Source organism: Gambusia affinis, linkage group LG13 (genome assembly GCF_019740435.1).
Source record: "Gambusia affinis linkage group LG13, SWU_Gaff_1.0, whole genome shotgun sequence".
Classification (NCBI taxonomy): Eukaryota; Metazoa; Chordata; class Actinopteri; order Cyprinodontiformes; family Poeciliidae; genus Gambusia; species Gambusia affinis.
In genome coordinates, this window is record NC_057880.1 from 10,265,303 (window position 1) to 10,285,403 (window position 20,101).

The 20,101-nt window shown below is 41.3% G+C and overlaps 1 protein-coding gene across 2 annotated transcripts in view; it reads right to left on the minus strand.

Moving 5' to 3' along the window:
- The window catches only part of dachc (dachshund c), a 30,923-nt gene extending 16,135 nt beyond the window's left edge, over window positions 1-14,788 (minus strand). The window contains exons 1-3 of one of the 2 annotated variants that reach the window (XM_044135731.1): window positions 13,894-14,788; window positions 4,377-4,483; window positions 1,238-1,348 (exon numbers count right to left, since the gene is read on the minus strand). In XM_044135731.1, coding sequence (XP_043991666.1) covers window positions 1,238-1,348; window positions 4,377-4,483; window positions 13,894-14,477 — 802 coding nt within the window. In that variant the 5' untranslated portion in view covers window positions 14,478-14,788. The remainder of the gene's footprint in view (window positions 1-1,237; window positions 1,349-4,376; window positions 4,484-13,893) is intronic. The other variant, XM_044135732.1, reaches the window with a different exon arrangement.
- Window positions 14,789-20,101: the final 5,313 nt, after the last annotated feature.

Sequence of the window (20,101 nt, forward strand, 5' to 3'; positions counted from 1 at the left end):
GTCGTTCAATTGGTAATCAAGGTGGAGTGAACACTTGAGACCCTCTACTGTTTTCCTTTACTGTCCGCTAAGCAGACAGTAAAGAAACAATTACATTTTCATTGCTTGATCTTTGGCCAATCGATGCCAAAGAATATAAATGATGCTCCTGGATTGGCTGCTTTGCAAACACCAACATTGCACCCTTTAGCTTACCAGCTGAAGGTTGTTGATGTTGATCTAGAGGATGAACCAACGCTCTTCTGCCACCCTGATAATTTTGCAAAACAGGGAATATTTTTCAACTGAAGTGATCTGAAGTTGGCAAGACTCTCTGAATGTGGGGTTTCATGATCCCACAAGCCCCTGCTATAGTGGAACGAAATCCCATAGCAGGGATTCAGCTGCACCTGAGGCGCTCCTGTCAATAACTCCTCAACGTGCCGAGCTCCCGGAAAACAAGATACATTCAATGCAGTCCAAGTTGGCAATTTTTTTTAATTGATTGAGTGATTTGGTTATTTTTATGATGCGTAAAGTTGAAAATGTCTGCGAGTCTGAACCAAGTGGTCAGCTATGTGAATAGTGATCCATCAAAAGGACGGATGTCAATCAGGTTTTTCCGTCACTAATGTAAAAAACCATTCAAAGATGAACAATGTTCGGTTAACATGACCCCAGGTTCATTCTGTGGTACTTTTATTCAGGTTCATCTTACTGTGTGACTCACACAGGCCTCTGCCTCTCGGTTATTAAGGTCTACATGCTCTTGGTGTGATGATTATTACATAGGAATTATTTGTTGCCAAAAAACTTGAGCCTGTCGACTGGAGAATCTATACTTTCACAAAACACACCTGAATCATGCTGAATATCACAAGGTGAGTAAGAAACACATGCAAGCAGAACCTGCTTTGTAATTTCTAGCTGTTTGGACGACCTCATTTTTATCAGTAGAAATGGCCCCTAGCTGAACTGTTTTGCTTTCTACTGTTTCGTCAAAGGAAACAAAGAGGAGAGGCGATGTCACATCCTGGCCTTAATCAGCTCAATTCAGCAGCACCACAGCTGCTCAATTTGTATTGACGGGGGTATGACAGGTGTGTATCGACAACAACTGAGAAACGTGTTATACAGCTGTAATTACACCTTTTGCACACATGCATGTGTGCGTGTGTGTGTGTGTGTGTGTGTGTGTTTGTGTGTGTGTTTGTGGGCAGATAAGAAAAAAAGAAAAGAAAAGAAAGTTACAGCTTACCCAGACCAGGGTTGTGGTCACCGTTCTCTCCGTTTGGCCCACTATGTTGCTGACTACTATGGTAACCCGCCATCGCCTCCAGCTTGATCTTTTTGGCCAGCGCAGAAAGATCTGAGAGAGAGAAACAGATATATAGCGAGAGGAGGAGAGAGGAGAGGGCAAAGAAAGAAAGCAAAAAGAATCAATAAGAGCCAGATCAATGGCCCCCGGTGGAGGATTAGAGCAGTTGGTAGGCTGGAGGTTGTCAGGGGAAGACAGAGGCCAGCCATTCATTCTGACTGCACCGCTGCACCGGCCATTTAGCCTGCCAGGGAATCAGCAGAGATAGAAACAGGCCAAGACATTCATCTCACCCACACAACGCTATCACATCCCACAGCAGAGAGCGCAGAGCGACACCAAACAGCAGCAGGAGCTCCACCTTTAAACCTCAGAGGCCCTCTTTGTCAGAATAAAAGAATCCGGAGCAGGAGACAGGAGGTGAAGATGCCTTTTAATAGAGGTGGTGCACTTTCGAATAATCTGTAATAGAGAGCGACAAAATGTGGCGGGGGGGGGCCGAGGCACATTTTAATTTATGGTTTGAACCTCGAAGCGTAGCTTGATGGCCCCCACCACCACTCCCCTTCAGAGCTGCCTTGAAAATAGAAAATTAAATATCTGTTGCGCTAATGCAGACAAACATGGTGAATTATTAAAGTCAGGACGAAGCACACAACTGTGCAAACACAAACGGTGGAAACACAAACAAGCCGTAAGTCTTAATTTCCTGATCATGGATACATCTGAACATTTCCAACCAAGTTAACCATCGTGTTCTTGATCCCGCCCCGTCCTCTCAGATAATAGACGTCTGCAGCGGACAGTTTGCTCTTCCCCTCTCATCTCCTTTTTCTCTCTCTTCCCTGCCCTCTCGTCCCCATCCCTTCTCCTTACTTTACCTTTTCAAATGTCAGCATCACAGCGGGACGTAAGCCACCGCGTTGCTGTGTGCGTGTGCACTCGCGAGCACATGAAGGCGAGAAACGGCGACTAAGGAGGGTGACATCAAAGATCTTTCCTGCCTTTTACGCTCAAATGTCCTCACTCTCCTCATCTCCTTCTCCCCTCTCATGTGGCCAGTTCTAATCAGTGGCGCTGACATTGCTGCCGTGCCCTCTTCTTTGGTGGGAAAAAAGGCTCTTTTTTTTTTCCCAACCGAGAAAGATGCTCTTGAGCGTTCACGCAAAAACACACACACCGGTCGCACACACACACACACACACACACAGTGGAGCACCTTTGAACAGTGAGAGGAAGCGGAGGCTAATAGAAAATGGCTTCTTTTGAGGCAGGGAATGAAAAGATCAGGTTTCAGTGAAGAGCATAAAGCCAAGGGCAACTTTGAGAGCGGTGAGGTGCCAACAATTACTTTTCTCTCTCTTTTCTCTGTGTTTTTCCAACACACATACACACACACACACACACACCCACGCAGAAGTTATAATAAACAAAAGCACAAGCTGCATTGTGGTAAACCATGGCAACAAAATACTTACATTTAAATATTCTATTGTTGGAAAGGATGAAATGTCATACATTAACTTACAATAACAACAAGGTTCAAATATAATTGTACGCAATTATATATCTAAAGTTCTACAGATAAGGACACTTACTCAACTTTGCACATCTTTTAAGTCGAGGAACAAAAGCCCATCAAGTTTGCAAGTTGTTTCTGATTTGTCAGCAGTCTGTATGCTAATTTTATTCATCAACTCACCGGTCGCCTCCTAGGATCCCCACCCCTTTGTGTGATTGATGATGGGTAAAAATGTGTCATTATAGAAATAAAGAGTGTAAACCTCCTCAGTCTGTCTTGTCTGTAGAAGCAGGAACGTCAAGCAACATGTTTTCTCTCGCAGCTAATATTAGAGCAGAATTTGAACTCTTTCAGAAGAATAACTTGTGCCGTAGCTTGCTGTTGATATGAGAGCTTGGTTAAAAAAACCTAATTTGAATACTGTTGGACTGCTACACTGATTTAACTTTAGAGATATTTTGAAACTTTCTGTTAAGTATTTGAAGAGTTGCAGGCTATTATATCTCAGATGATTGGTATTTAGATTTCCTAATATGACCAGGTCTAATTTCTACTGTCACTAACTGCTAAACTTTCAACAGAAAAAAAGAATGTCAATATTTCTAGATTTACAAAAAATTGTGAAATTATTATTTTTTTCCTTTTAATAGAATATTTAAGTGGCAGATATTAGGCAGAATATTGAATTGCAATTACAATTGCAATGTCCATGTGTGCAGAACTGTAACTCCAACAGACTGCTTGGATACAATATTTGGTAGGCTATTAAATTTCATGCATATTATAATGCATTAATTATAATATACCCGGCCTGTTAGTTGAATTTTCATTGCCCTTGATCCCCAAACATAATGCAGAGTTTAGTGGCTGAGGTAGTAAAGCTAACGTAGCTCTAATTAAAATGATTTAATAGTTTTCTGTTTTTAACTGACAAGCACGGATTATCTGCGCTGCCTCTAAAACAAACTATTTACTACAATGAATTGTCTATTTAACTATAGTTATTTTGAATTTAAATCACAGATTAGGTCAGAAATATCAGACCGTGATCATTGCAGAGTAAATAAGTATACCAAGCTGATAAGAGCTGGTTGATTAGTCAGGCTGTCTGCTGAGGTTGCCATCCAGAAGTCAGCTCCTTCACTGAAATGCAGATTGTAGCTTGATGTTTAGTAGCTTTCTGTAAGCCAGCTGATCTGCAGTGCACAGCAGTAGTAGCTTCAGAAGGAAGCTCAGGTCACCAACGGCAACATGCCTATTTTATTGTTTTGTACCTTTTAATTGCCAAATTTTTCTCAACTTATAAATACTATGAATAAAACAAGCACTCTTTCCATGCTAAAGCTTTGATGTGTCACTGATAGACTCATTACCTCAGTCAGAGATGACAGAAATAACTGAGTACTGTAATTTTCTTCACTAATACTTTCCAAAATTTGGCATTTTTATATTAAAAAAACAGAGTGATCAGTCAAGCTATTCTTTCCCCCATGCAATAATATTGCTTCCACAGCTCATGTATGTAAAGCGTGAGCATGTTGAGGCATGGGTGGTCACCTGCAGGAGGCATGATCCCAGCGTGCATCAGACCGTGAGACAGCATGTGGTGCGTCCCGCCCTCTGTCGCACTCTGCAGCCTCTTGGGCGGTCGTCCGGGCCTCGAGCTGTAGGCAGAAAAACACAGCGCTAGCGTTAGTCATTAGGCCGCTCTCCATGCTGGGACTGAGATGGGTGGCCCGGTTAGACTAAAGTGTCCTTCAAGTCTGTAAACCTCTGATCCTGCTGAAGAGTCAACAAGCAAAAACACTGAAACATGAGCGCCTCCAGGAAGGCTGCTGTACAGCAAATCTGACCTCCCTGTGGATACGAGCAAGCAGAAAAGGAGTTTCCCTATGGCCTCTATAAAGCACCTCATTACTGTTCAGCTTACTCATTCATTTGTTTGCTTATTAAATGCGCTCGCCCGCCTCCTTCCCCTTCAGTCCTCTCCTTGTTTAGCCGTTCGTTTCCCCTTTTTCTCTTTTTCTCTTCCCCCCCCCGCCTCGTCGTGTCACAAGTTTGCTCGACAACAGCGGTAAGTACAAGGCGAGACGCACGCGGGTTCTTGTGCGTTCGCGTGCGAGGCTCGACGGAGCCGGGCCGCGCTCGATCAATCCTGGAGGAAGTACGTGCAAGTCTGTCAGACATCACTCGGGCTCTGACTAAACGGTGTGAATGTCCTGACAGTGGAAATGACACGGGCCACATCAGGCCTAATGACAACCAGGGTACCTCATCTCCGTTTCACAGCAGCTTGACACAACAGCAATCTGTGCGTCTGTCTGAGGCTGCGTGATATTAAAAGACAGTGAGCAAAAGAAGGTGGAAGGAGGAGGAGGAGGAAAACGACGGAGAAGGAGGTGAAACCTGAGTGAAGCGTGGAGTTAAAGAGGAGTAAAGTGAGACAGAAAGATGAAGAGGGACATAAAAAGAGAAAGTGCATAAAAGTTAAAAAAAATAATAATAAAAAAGGTGCAAAAGAGAAGGGTGAGGAGGGGGAATAAGCAGAGATAGACTAGAAGCAGCAGCTTCCTAGCGTGGGGTGTCTTTGAGCAGATTTTAATTAGAATCTAATCCAGCCGTCATTAAGGCCCCATAAACGAAGCTGTCAGTCAGGAGATTAATGGCGCCTCATTTGCATGTTGCATATAATTCATCAATTACCCACCAGAAAGGACCAATCCCCTGTTGACACACCCACTGGCTGAGAGGGGGTAGATGAAGAGACACAAAAAGACAGCGAGAAAGAATGTGTAGCCACAAACTCTGGGAGAAAAAACAGGTAGCTGGAATGTGTGTGTGTGTGTGTGTTGGCGTGGGCGTGTGCATGTGCATGTGTGCGTATGAAGTGTTCAAAGGTTAATTTGATGAGCCGATGAGCTCCACAGTTCCTGCCCTCGGTTTTAATGAGTTGTTATTATTGTCTCTTATTATAGGCCCAGACCGACTGGGATGTGACAGCTGACATCAGATATCTCACAGAAACACACACCCACACTCACGCAAACAGGAGCACAGGGAGCGACATGCACACAGATGCATGTAAATATAGTGAGAGAAAAAAAAAAAAAGGAGTTAAGAGAGTGAGCAACGAGAGATTTGTGGCTGTTTTTTGTAAAGCTTTGACCTCCCCCTCACAGTTTTAGTAGGTTCCAATTCATCTTTTGAAAACTACAACTAAGAACATTCAACATATTTCTTTCCAGCTTCCCTGTTGCGATTGGTCAATGTTTAACATGAGTAGTTTTGCTACTTTTAGCACAATTAGCACTGATGACTGTAAAATACACCAATGGCAGAATTAACTGGCAGAAATGTAAGTCAACATTCTCCAGGCTGATACAGCGTTTTAGTTTTAGGTTTTTTAGGTCTGATCTGCTAATCCCAAACTTCACAAATTCAGACTTTTTTTTTCTTTATTCTAACGTGAAAAGACAAAAGAGGAAAAAATGTGCGGCAGAATATAAGGTGATTCACATTTATCTATCAAAACAATACCTTTAATTGATTTCAATTAGAAATAAAAACTTGTCAAATCCGATATTTTGATGAGTGATCGGCTTACTGTGATACAAGCTATCCAAGGTCGGTTTCTGGGCCAGTTTGTTCCTTTGATGAAACATCTCCAAACAAACAAATAAACCTTAGCAGCCGGCTTCTTTCTGCACCCAAATTAATCAGATCCAGATTAAGAAAAACTGCTAAATTAAAGTAACATTTTTCTAAAAACTTGAGATATTCAGAGTGTGTACGCTACGTCTTTTCCTATATTTTTCCCAAAAGTTACTTTGAATAAAGCTATGTATAAAAGTTGTTTAACAACTTAAGTTGTCTTCCCCTTCTTTTCCTAGTAAACAGGCAAAAAGACTAAGTTAAACATCTTAGTATGACTGGAAGGTCTCCCATAATAACTTTTCCTTCAAAGCCTGTGGTGGTTAGCGCAACATAATAACATTATTATGGCCAAATTTTGGGGGGAATCTAAAAAATATTTCAAAAGAAAGACTGGGATACAGTTGTGACTATCTGTGTGCGTGTGTGTGGTGTGTGTTTGTGTTGCTTAGAATTTCAAATATTTCTCTTCAGCATCACACTGAGCTCAACAAAAGCAGGAAATGTATTTTTGGGTTTCATGTTTGGAGGTAAAGCAACACAGTTGGACCGGAACTGATGTTGAAACATGTCAAAGTCACACAAACGCACACAGATGCAGAAGTGAAGATCAGCAGGGGGAAATAAAACGCACACAGACCAGAGCCTGCCTTGTTTTTTACTGCAGCCGCTTCCCTTTCCCTTACTACTGTTTATTTGCACTCACTAATTAATGGCCTCTCTAAGAGTGTGTGAGTGTATGTGTGTATGCCTGCGTGGGGGTGTGTGTGTGTGTATGTGTTGTTGGTGGGTGGGTGCGTTGTCTGCGCCTTTGTATATGTTGCATTTTTAAGGGGCATAAAGAACTGGAACCTAATTTTGTGTTTAGTCTGCAAGTACGTTGATACATCAAAGTGACCCACAGAGGGAGGTCTTATGTGTGTGTTGTGCATGCATGGGTGTTTGTGTGTGTGTGAGAGGTTGGAGAGCACCGGTTCCCTGAGGTAGGATTAATGAAAAAGCCTTTCATGGAAAAGTCATCAAGCTGAGGGGATGGAATGAGGGAGAGAAGGGAGGGGACTGGGGGGGCTTGAAGAGAGAAAACAGTTCATTGTGTGTGGATGGGTGTGTGCGTGTGTGTAGAGGAGGGGGTGTATGGCTTATGACCTCTTTGTCTCAAACTTTAATTAAAATCTCACCCAGACGTCCTCCTTCATGCCAACACTGTGGCCACACATGCACACACACGCACACACACACACACACACATTTTTTTTTTTTTTTTTAGGGATAGGAAGGTAACCTGTACATCGAGTTCTGCCCTCAGAGCTTCTCCGGAGTGTGTTACCTGAAACATGAAACGGCAAACATGGCAGCTGGAGCTTAGCACAGGTGGAATAGAAACAAAAACACAACCAAGATGACAGATCTCTCTGCTCTTTCCACACACACACACACACGCGCACACGCACACAGAGAGAGTCAAGAAAAGTAATGAAAGAAGAGGAAGTGTTACAGTCAAAACAGTGGAACAGCTACTGGCTTGGAGGGACTGAGGTGGTGATAGGTAGCAGCTGTGTGTTTGTGTGAGAGAGCACGGGGAGAAAAAAGGGAGAACTTGCTCAAACAGGATTTTGTTTGGAATACATTAGCAGCGGTTTACAGCTCCCATCCTTTCAATCTGTGTTTATCACACGGGCTTGTATTCGCAGTCACGGTCCGGTTTTATAAATCATAAAGTCGACACCGCTCGCAGGAAGACTTATGTTCCAGGTTGGAGAAAAGAGAGGGAGGGACTGATGTTGTGATAAATAAATTGAAAAACAAAAAAAACTTGATGCATCACTCTTATTAGCCCGTGTGCTGATGTCGTGAAAGAAGTTAACACAGGACGTTTGATGGCGGCAAAAAATTCAGATCTCCTGAACTGATACTGTCGGGCATTCCTTCGCCGCATTCCAGGGTCAGGACGATGTCAGGACTGTGTGTGTGCGTGCATGGGCATGTGTGTGTGTGTGTGTGTGCGCGCGTGGGAAAGCGTGTGTGCACTTTCCATTAAAACCCGACACAACAGAAGAGATGGAGAGGCCCTCTTTAGCTCATCGCGCTCGTCTCTATAAAACATCAAAAGATCATTGAGGTTACAGTTGAGCCAGACTTGAACGCATCTGAACTTGTATTCTGTCCCAATACTGCTGAATGTGACCTGCCAAACACACACCAACACACGCACACTCAGAACACCGGCCGCAAAAAGTTGCAAGGCTAAACTTTGTCACTGAAAAACAAAGAAATGGTACAAAGCTACTAGATTTTCACAGACATGAACAAATTTCCCTTCATCCCTGGTAAAAGTCATGTAAAACACTTTCAAATAAAATTGTGTAAAATCCACAATTTCATCAGAGAAAACATTTTTATCAGAGAGAAAAAACAAATAACAGGAGCACATTTATTGACACTCCTGCTGCTAACACTTTCCATAAATCTCTTTTGCCACCAGGACACGAAGGTTGGAGCATATCAAGTAGATGGAGGGATCTTTGAACTTTGCACAATTCCTCTACATCAGCCACAGTCCTGGATCGTCTCTTCAGCTGATCCCATAAGTTTTCTAGAGAATTTAAGTCTGGGGACCACGATGGCCACAGAAAAATTTAATTTGAGTCTGGGGAATTGTTTTTCTGTGTTTATTTGGCCATATGTTTTGGATCACAATCCTGCTAATGACAGCCCATTTACAGTTTCCTGGCAGAGGCCACAGATATTTTTTTTTTCCCCCAATGGGCTGCTATTTCAACGCTCTCATGATGCCATACATTCTAAAATAAGGTCCCACAGCCTCACAGGTCCTCTACCATACAGTGGGCATGAAGTACTTTTACATATATGATGAATATGTTTCACACCACATTTGGATTTTGCAACCTTTACATGTGGAATCCTTCTTTTCCACGGCCATTAGCATCTACAACAACTCTTTGAAGAAACTTGGAGAAGTTACAAAGTTCATAAAGCATTTCTGAATTGAATTGTGATGTTTGGAAAGCTTGAAAAGCTACAATACAGTTTGAATTGTTACCTTGGGTGTCTGAACTAACGTCAATATATTTGGAAATATGACTCAATATAATTAAAAAGCTTCATTTAACAACATTGCTGAAGAGACCTGTTCAATAAGGAGATAGGTCTAATTTTGGTGCACATTCTTCTGTATTTCAGTGACTGTATTCAGATAAATGTACTGCTAAAAAGATGATGAAAGGCTATGATTTTTGAACGATATTTTATTGACACTGTATCGCAACAATCCAGCAAAATATTGTGATAAAGTTTCAAGTCTGTGTCAGCCATCACTCACAGAAAATCATGGACTACCAATCTCACATTCCATAAAAGAGATCAATTTAAGAAAATGAGCTAGAAATGAAAGAAATGCATCGATCTAGATTTTGTGCAAATCTTACTGCATTTTTATCTGTTTTAATGAAACTTTAAATTAAGTATGTCATGTGCAAAAGATTGACAAGCACAAACAGAGAACCCATGTGTTGCTCTTTAAACATTCTTCTGTAAAAAAAGAAAAGAAATACCAAAGTGAGATCTTGTTCCTCGGTCCATCAGAACATTTTAATGTAACACATGGAGGGAAAGACTATTTTTAACACTGCATACATAATGTCTACACATACATGTCACGAATACACCCAGTTTGACCTGAGCGACTTTGTTTGGTGTGCGCTCTCTCCAAATGGAGAATGAAACTATTCCTTTTGTGAGGGGTAGACAAGCAAAGGACGACGGATCGAGTTGCCTCCTACATGCCGTGTTCCCTCGGTGGAACTAATGTCATTTAGCGGCAAAGCCAGCAAAACGCGCAGGCGTGACCGTGCGAGTTGGTGCGCGCCGGCAGACGGCGAGGAAAGAGGGTGTGTTTCTGTGCCACCTATGCATGAATTACAACTGGAGTGAGGGTGAAGTTGGCACCTTCTTCATTGTGTGATGAGTCAGTGGTCAGGCTGTGTTGGTGATTGTGTGCGTCCGTGCGTGTGGGTGTGTGTGCGCGCATGTGTGCAAACATGGCAGGACCAAGAAAAGAAGGTAAAACAGTTTTGAACATAGACTTTGCTTCAATATCGAAAAAGTGAAGAAATAGGAAATGACCTGTACTTGTTTAGCGCTTTATCTAGTCCAGAGGACTGCAAAGCGCTTCGCACTACGCTCTGACATTCACTGAGTGATTAAAGCAATGATTAAACAAGCACCCAAAAACATTTAGCAAAACTATCAGGCATCTCGGCTGTGCCTCTTTCCAACCTTTATCCTGAACTGGAAAATAATAAGTGATGTCTGTCTTAATCAGTAACAGAAACCTGAGCGAGTCTGTCAAAAAGCCACATCATCATATTCTCAGGGACTCTTCTTCAAACTTTTAGGCTTTCCTTCCGTCTTTGACCCAAACCGTCTTGAGTTCCACCTTTTTTTTGTCTTTTTTTTTACCTGCTACTGTATGTCTCTCCATCCACACAAGGGATCACTTAAAAACTTCTAATGCACTCGGTGGGGTGGTGGGAGCGGAGGTGGGGATACTGATGCTAATGGCTACCGCAGCACATTTGAAGCCCTCAGACAAAGAATCAGGCGAGTTGTTTGAAGATTTCAGACGAGTGATGTTTTCAGATCTCATTAACTAAAGGCTGTTTGAGTGTTGTGTGGATAATTAGAGACGGCAGCGGCTGTGTATTTTCGGGGGGTTGTATAACAACGCTCCCATTAACACCAGACACAGGAGACATCCCGCAGCAACCAGAAGAAGAAGACGCATCCGGATTTTCGTCTTGGTTGGAGGGCTGCAAAAGCTTAAGAGCAGGTGGTTAATCCACAAGTTAAGGCTTGTCTCTGAACTTCTTGCTTCGGTTTTGAAAAAGAGGAGAACGTTTACGGAAATAGGCAAAAGCTCCGCACGTCCTCCGCGTGTTACATCTGCGCACATCTTGATGCGGCCTCCATCCAAAGTTAATGGCAGGTGTAAATTGGATCATCCATGCTCCAAGTAGCAAGGATTAACCATCAAACAATACGAGTTCTCTAAACCAGAGATAATCCACACTCCTCTGGATTCAAGCTCACGCTGTCACGAGCATGTGGTCTGCACAACAGCAGGCCGAGGCTCCGGGAAGCCGCAAATCCCAGCCAATTTAGTCCCCTTTATCCAAACATCTCTGCGCCAACGCTGGAACCGATGACCCATGCAGTTGGTCACCACCGGAGTTCTGCAAAACACCTCATTTACATAATCGCATCATAAATACAGAGAATTCATTTAATCATCTCCTCTGTTCTGATGCTCAGGGCTAAAGAGTGTTGATATGATAAGACAGCAAGTTATTAAGGAGGGAGAGAGTGAGGCAAGGAAGATGGGAGAAGGAGAGAAAGCGAAAGGGATCAGCGAGTGAGTGAGTGAGCTTGTCCTGATTTAAGCTGCCGCTTGGGGCCAAATGAAAATTAATTAATTTCTGTGAAGAATCAATTTCTCAGAATGACAGTGTCAGATTCAATGTGTGCAAGTGAGAGTGTGTCAAAGAGAGAGTGTGTCAGAGTGAGACGGAGATAACAGTAAGTGATAACATGACAAACTTTTGAGAGTAGGGCTTTTTTTTTTTTCTTCTTTTTCTTATTAGGATTACAAAAATTCATTATCGCCAACATCACCGCAGCCATCAAGACGTTTATCATCCAATAAAATGGTAATTAGTTACAGGCCCGGAAGGAGAAGAAGTAAGGCAAGTAGGCATGGACCAGTTACCAGCAACAAGGTATGTTAATGTTTTAAAAAGTTACGCTCTCAAAACGGCTAAGATCTGCCCTCATCCCGTTCCAAGGGGTTTAAAGTCCTTCTCATGAAATGACTTAATAGGAGCTGGTGTTGGAGAATGAAGCAACACCGTCTCTCCTCCATGTGTTGCTGTGCACTGCCGGTCAGCTGGCTGACAGACGACTCCTATAACTTTCCTTTAGGCCTCCGAGAAAGAAGTTTGTTTGGTTCAATTTCTCCTTGCAATAAAAAGTCATGGTGAGGAAATTTGTGGACTGTCACCCATCTCTCCTACTTAAGTTAGGTCTGAAATTACAATCTGTAATGAAAATCAGCAAATAGATTCTCACGACAAGAACTGGTCCATTTGAATAAACTTGTTAACTCTAATTATGTCTGCAAACACAATATCATGATTGTTTAAGGTGTAGCTGTGTAGCTGCACTAGTGTTCACTGATTGAAGCCAAAAAGACAATGAGAATACATTTTCACTTTTATACCATTCACTATCATCACAATAAAAACCACTAAATATCCGAATGCAATTTCAAGTATTTTTCATCTTTATCCATCTGACAAGCTTTGGGATTTCTTTTGATTTTTTGTCAAAAATGCACCAAAGAAAACGAGGTGGAAGCAGAAATTCCTAGGCAGTAATGCTACTTGGCAAGCTTTTGGATGGCGCTTGCAAAGCAGCCAATCCAGAAGCGCCATTCATTTGTCTAGCCGCTGATTGGCTGTTCCTACAAGAACGGAGATAAGTGGATTTTAGCTCCTGCAGTTCTGGTAAGAGGGGTTTTCACTGTGTGTATTAATGTATATGAAAACATCTTTGGTGTTTCCACTGTTAAAATATAAGCATTTTTGAAGGGTCTCTTAAGTATTCGCAGATGATAGCTTTGACCCCAGCTGTGACCCCTAATCCCTGAGTATAGGGGGTCTACTGCTTTGAATGTAACGTTTGAAACTAATAATAGTAACAAAATAAAAACATAATATAACGTTTGAAAACTAGTATTCCTGAATATGTTTAAAACCAACTATAAATATGGAAGAAGTGATATTTACCACTTTGACAATCAATATTATAAATGGAGTTTACAAGAGTTCGGGTAATTGTTGCGATTTCATCAAGTTCTATTGTTTTTTTTCATAGAGTGAATTTCAACCAACGTGATGAACCTGTGAGGATCTAATACTGGCCCATGCCTATTTCCAATGGATTTAACAAAACTGGCAAAAAATCATTTAACTGAACCTGGAGTCTTTTATCTACTAATTCAACTTCCTAAGTACCGGTACATCAAAACACATTTGTTGGCATCCTAATCTTTTATCTCCGTTAACAGTAAGTGATAACATGACAAACTTGGCCTTCAACGAGCCTCATTTACATTAAAACTAGTGGGAGCAGTTAGGCAAACTAATGAATCTTGAAAATGAGCACAAATAAGAACAGTAATTTAACTCAATATCTTTCAGCTTTTCAAAAGTGAGGCGAGTTAAGACAAAAAATAAACACTGCTGCACCAATCCCAATTTAAACAACACCGGGATGAACTCGCCATACCCCCCCACCCCCCACTCCTCCCTCCCCAGTCTCATCACCTCCACCTCCCCCAGCTCACCTTGCATTGGTGCAGTCATTGAAGAGCGTCTCGAAGTCCTGCCTGGAGATGAGTTTGCACCGGTTCACCCCGGGCTGGATGGCTCCCAGCCCCCGCAGCACCCGGACCTGCTCCACGTTGCACACCACCGGACTAATGTCCAGCCGCTTCAGCTTAGTGTAGACAGTGTGGAGCCCGCCGACCAAGTGCTTGAGGAACACGTCGAAAGCCTGCGGCAGACAGATGAGTTCCGTGCCTTTGACCGTGAACGAGGCCAGCTTGGCACCTTTCACCTCCACCAGCTTGCACTCGTTGTTCTGCGGCGTGCTCTCCACGGGCGACGCGGTGGCGTACACGGGCTTGGCCCCGGCGGACAGCGGGGTTCCGCCGCCCTTCAGCGGTGTCCCGTTGGGCAGCAGGAGGTCCGCCCGGAACTGGTGAAGCAGCGCCGGGTGCGCCACCGGTGGAGCCGGGGAGGACGCGGCGGAGGTGGCGGCGGGTGGCGGAGAGTTGGTGGCCGGGGAGACGGAGCTCGGTACCGGGTGGTGACCGAGTGGAGCAGCGGGAAGCAGAGTCGGAGTGGCAGGAGTTGCCATGGTAGTCATTGTCGGTGAAAAAGAGCGCAAGTAAAAAAAAAAAAAAGAAAAGCAAAAGTTCAAGTCAACTATTATGGAAAGTAAGTTTGGGAGCGTGAAGTGTGCATTGGGCGTCTCTGGGAAGAGAGGGGAATAAAAAGAGAAGAGAGGAGAGGAGACACGGTCCGTGTGTGGAAAGGAGTTCACATTATTGAATCCGAATGAGCGGAGGCTTGACTCAGTGGAGATGCTACTGTCAAATTATCATAAGGAGGCGGAGCCTGAGCTGATTCTTAGACAGTGAGAGACAGGAGAGGGGGAGAGAGAGCAAAGATTAGCCTACTTAAACTTTTGATAAGCTTATTTATGAGTGCTGAAAACACACCTTCACATTAAAGCCTCTGATGAGACTTGACATGCTTCTGGCAAACAATCCGGGGTGTTTATGTCATTTCTAGAGATCCTCTTACATCTTTAAGATTAATTAATGCATCATGATTGGAAGTAAAATGGATTACATTCTGAAAACTCACATCCATGTTTATGATGTAAAGACAATGTGGCGCTCAAGAACTTTAATAAAAAAACAACAAAAATGGTAAAACAGTTTCTGTTTGTTGTAATTCGAAACAAGAATCTAATAATCAGTTGTTGTTTTTTCTGCCAAATGCCAATTAGTATTTTTTATGCCCAACTCCATATACTTAATAAGTTTTTCCAATGACTACAAATCATAAAAAGTAGCTGAGGAATAGTTTGGAATTCAACTGAAATTGAAAGATCTTCAAAATCTACCCGTTTACGTATGAAAGCATTTGTCTCTGTACTTTATCTAATAATTATTAATCTACAATTTAATTACAGAATCTAAATATATCCAAATGTGGTGTTATTTGCAATTTGGATCCAAGTAATAAATAGGAACAAACAAAGTAAAGTTTCTCTGTATTTGAGCTACCGATCACCAATTAGAACCGATCGAGAAAAATGTCCAAACTCTGGGCAAAACACCTTGTTCTTTCTCTCACTTTTTGCCACTGTAACATGTTTTTAATGGTAATTATCCATTAACAATGTGACTGAAATAAAGACATAATTCAAATGCATTTCCTGCTGATAAGAGCAAGCAGTTATGAGATTGTAAGGACAGTTATATTTTTGCACAAAAGCACTACTTAAAAACTGCTTTTTGTATTTCCTCTGGGTTTTTTTTCTTCAGTCAGAAACACATACATACACATAAATGAATGCACTATGTATATTCACACACAGTGTGAATATATAGACTATATATACACTTGAAGTATGTTACACTTCAAGTGTTTCTCTCAGTTGATTGTTTTCACTTACTGTCTCTTAAAATAAGGCCAGCATTTTTTTTTAAATACAGAAGCGTGATTATTGCCATATTGTTGCTTACATAATCAAGGAGAAGACTGACTTGTCTGTTGTCCAACAGAACTTTGTGTAAAGCCACAAAAGGCCATTACTAAAGAAGCTGGCTGATAAGAATGCTGTATCCACTGGACAGTTTAGCGAAAGACAAAAATGTGTTCACGTGAAGAAAGAGGAGAAACATTAAACTTGAGAGGATTTTGAAGAAAGTAAGAAAGGTAGAGGAGATGAGCAAGGTGTAAATTTGAACCAAAGACAAAGGCAGGACCATTTTACCTCAGCTTAGGAGAAAAAGGACTGTAGTGTTGTTGTTTTTTTTTCATCCTAAGCTCTACGTTGGAGCACATAAGTACAAGCACATATTAGTTGGCCCGTTGAGAATTTAGAAAGAATCTTTGTTTTTTGCAGAATCTCAAACTGGGCTTTTGTTAACTGTAAACCATCAAAATTAACAACACAAATGCCTGCCTCATACCACTTCGCGTGCAATGAATGCACATAAATGATTTTTTTATTTGAATTGCTGTGATAAATGTATTTTTTGATGATATTCAAATGTACTAAATGGACTTTATGTTTTAGAATATCTGATTCTAAATCCAATCCAATACCAATCTGATTGAATAGGCATTAGGATTTAAGTTTAAGCTTGTGAAAGTGTTTTGAAAAGATTACGAGAAGTTGATCAAAGATGGATTTGACCAGAATACTTTCATCGGCCCGTGCGCTGTCACAACCCACCTCTCCCAGATCGGCCTCCCAACTCTCTTTGACTTTACTGAGAGGAGGAAAAGGTTTCATCAAAGGTTTCGTGCTTCCCCCCCAATCCCCCACCCCCAACTCATAAAACAGGCCCTGACTGTGAAGAAATGCCTATAGGTTTCCAATTAGTGCTTGACCTTTATGTGATTTGAGTGTTATTAATAAAAGCTTGCAAAATGAACGGACGGGGCGGGGGTAGTATGCATCATTTTAAATTACAGCAGTTTTTTTTTTTATCCGAAAGCAAGAACACTCGTAATGAAACGTGGGAGAAATCATGTAGCAATTATACCTGATTTCATCATGTCATGACAGATGCGTGAGCCCAGAAAAATTAAGTCTTTTTCTGTGAAAGAGATCGCTCTTTTTAAGTTTGTCGCACCTGCTGTTTGTTAAATCTGGGATTTGGATGAGACTTAACAAGATCAAGCACACTGGGGGGCGGGCAATACGTTTTTATCTTTTTTTTTTTCTTTATAAACTGAGCTCCTTACCTGCTCTCTGCACAGGCACTAACACATCCACACGCTGCCATCATTTACATAGAGCTTGCAGTCCTTTCAAAGTGGCTTTCACGGAACATTGTGTTGATAATGATCTTCAGGGAGAGAGAGAGAGAGTCAGAGATCTCCAGAGACCATCTCACCATAAGACAAGAGGGAAGAGGATAAAACTCCGACTGTTCTCCAACTCAAAGGACTCGAACACTCTTTTCCCCCCTCTTCCGTCTCTCTTCTCTCTCCCTCTTTCTCTCTCTCTCTCTCTCTCGAATAAGCCCTCTTGTGTTTTTTAATTGGCAGAAATTAATCTTTAGGATGTAGATGGTAGATTTACATTCATTAAAAGTCAAGAGAGGAAGCCAGGCTTGATGCTAATCAAATCTGCTTAATTATGCTTAACATGAGTATCTCCAGGGGAAGAGAGAGAGGGGGGGAGACGGAGAGAGATAGCTAACTCGAACTTTTTACTTTTTTGCCTTTGATAACTCCTGCTGAGTATGGCCTTTTCCTCGCCAAAAAGAAATGTCACGACTCTCTTTCTCCATCTGCAGAAAACACACAGATAAAGCCGTCTGTGTAAAGCAGAGCCGATTCATGTCGTAAGTTCCCACTGCAGAGTATTTAATAGATGTTAAAATGTTCTGATCCAACCTCTTAGGCTTATTCTTTGTAACACTCTGGGTTAAAAATAATGCAATGTGGGATATGTTGTGAATCCTATCCTGACTTAAATGTGGACCAATCCAGCCTGAGTTAATTTAACACAACAAAATGCAGCATACCTGGTCAGGGTTTCAGCAAAAAAACAAAAAAAAAAATGTCTTAAAGCCAGAAATATCTCACCTTAAAGAAAGCAAATGGTCTGGTGTGCATTTTGGTGTGCAATTGCACACTTATTATTTTAAAAATAGCAACAAAATAGTTAAATTCCAATGCAGGATTTTGCAAATATATATATATATATATATATATATATATATATATATATATATATATATATATATATATATATATATATATATATATATATATATATATATATATATATATATAATTTTTAAAAGTAAATTTTAAAAAAGCTCTTGTTTCTGGACAGTGAAAATAAAAATCATTGATATAAGATGTAATACAATGGTAGTACTGGCAACACAAACAAGCAAGTGTCAGGGGATTGTGTTGGCTTCAGTAAAAACAAATAGTTAACTACTCAACTAAAACAACTTCTTCATATTAAACTAATAATTGAATATTGAATTTATTAACAGGGCAGAATTGTTTATTTTCCAGGAACATACCGACATTTTATAGCACAATCAAATAACTATGTCACCTTCAGTTGTTATAAAAATGCTGTATATATCACTTCCTGATTTAAAGCCATGACACTGGGCCTCTGTCTCTTTAAAAAATGCTCTTTCTGAAGCTCTACCTTCAGAAAGTCATCACATCTCTCCTCTATTAACCCTCTAATGGCGTTTTAGCCAGCGTTTCACTGAGAAGTATAATGAGTTCAGTAGTTTCACCAGGTGTTTGCTAATTGATGCTGGCTAGTTTGAAGGAGCTGAGTGGGGATGTCACAAGGGAGAAGCTTGGAAGTTTTGAAATTCCAACTCTGAGGAGGAGCTGCACGTCAAAGGTGGCGCTAGGGCCACACAGACGTTTTGCATGGCTGAGTGGTTGTCAAGGGAGATTAAAGGAAAAGTCAAGGGAACACTCCAGGTATGTTTTTGATGAGGGAATAATGTTATAACATGATGCAAAGCTCAAAACTGTCGAGTTTACCTAATAGTGCCCCTTTAATTGCAGCCACAACTTGATTAACAATCTCTAAGCTAAATTCCTCAGAGTACATTGGAGAATAGTTGCATAATAAAAAAAAACAAAGCGTTAAAAAGATTGTAGTATCAGGCATAGAGTCAAGGCCAGTTCTTTTGAGACCATTGCTTCCTCAAGTCCTTTGTCCCTTGCTGCTCACTTAGCAATTTCTATATTTAGTGGGTAATCAAACCCTTTCAGAAACACTTTTTCAATAAAGCAGCAAATTTTATTACTTTTTTTTTTTTTTGGTTGCTAGAGATTTCCCGGGGTTCTAGCATTAAGGTAGATATTGTTCTTGCTGTTCTCAATGAACATAGGTACTACAATGCACCCTTTAACTGTTCCAAAACACTCACAGGTAACCCAGATTTCATGTAGTCCCTCTCATCTGAAATTAGAGTAGCCTTCACACTTCTGTTTCCAGAGTGCCAGTGAATTGTGTATGCACGAAGCTGCCACTGAATTTAAAAAGCCAAACAAAAACATGTAAGTAAATTGCAGGAGGCTCTCTTTCAGGTCACCTTTGCAAATCCCAAGCCTGGAAAAAGACGATCATGCAAACAATCTGGTGATGTCCTTCATTCAATTGTGGAGTCTTTTGGGGGCAGCCAATATCTATTTGCCTTTCTACACACATAGTTTGTGTATAGCTACCACAGCTGCTTAGTATGTATGTCTACTTAGGTCAAATAAGTAAGTAGCTTACTTCAGCATGTAAAAGGCTAATCTTATCTTAAACTTAATCCTTATTGTAACTTTTATCCACACAACCGAATCCCACCAACATTAATAAATGAACAGCATCATTTTACAATGGGATTTTATGTTTTGTTCTTTGCATGACCCTGATCGGGCCACCGTGAGATTAAAAATAGTGTTAGCCAGGTTATTTGTTTTGCATGGCAATAAACGAGGTTATAAGTTTTTAAAAAAATGTTTGAATTACATTTCCTTCTGTCCCAACAGCTTAAAGCCAGCATTTAGCTTTTAGAAATAACCCAGCAGTCTTTTGTGATCGATATGTAAGGTGTGTATTAATGCTCCATGATGAACACAAGTAACCACAGTAACATAAACAAGAGGCTGGTGAGTAATGTCCCACCTTTAGGAAATCTGCCTTTAACCTTGAGTGCAAGGTCCTAATTTAATTACATTGTGCGTTTTAGCTCATCCATCCAC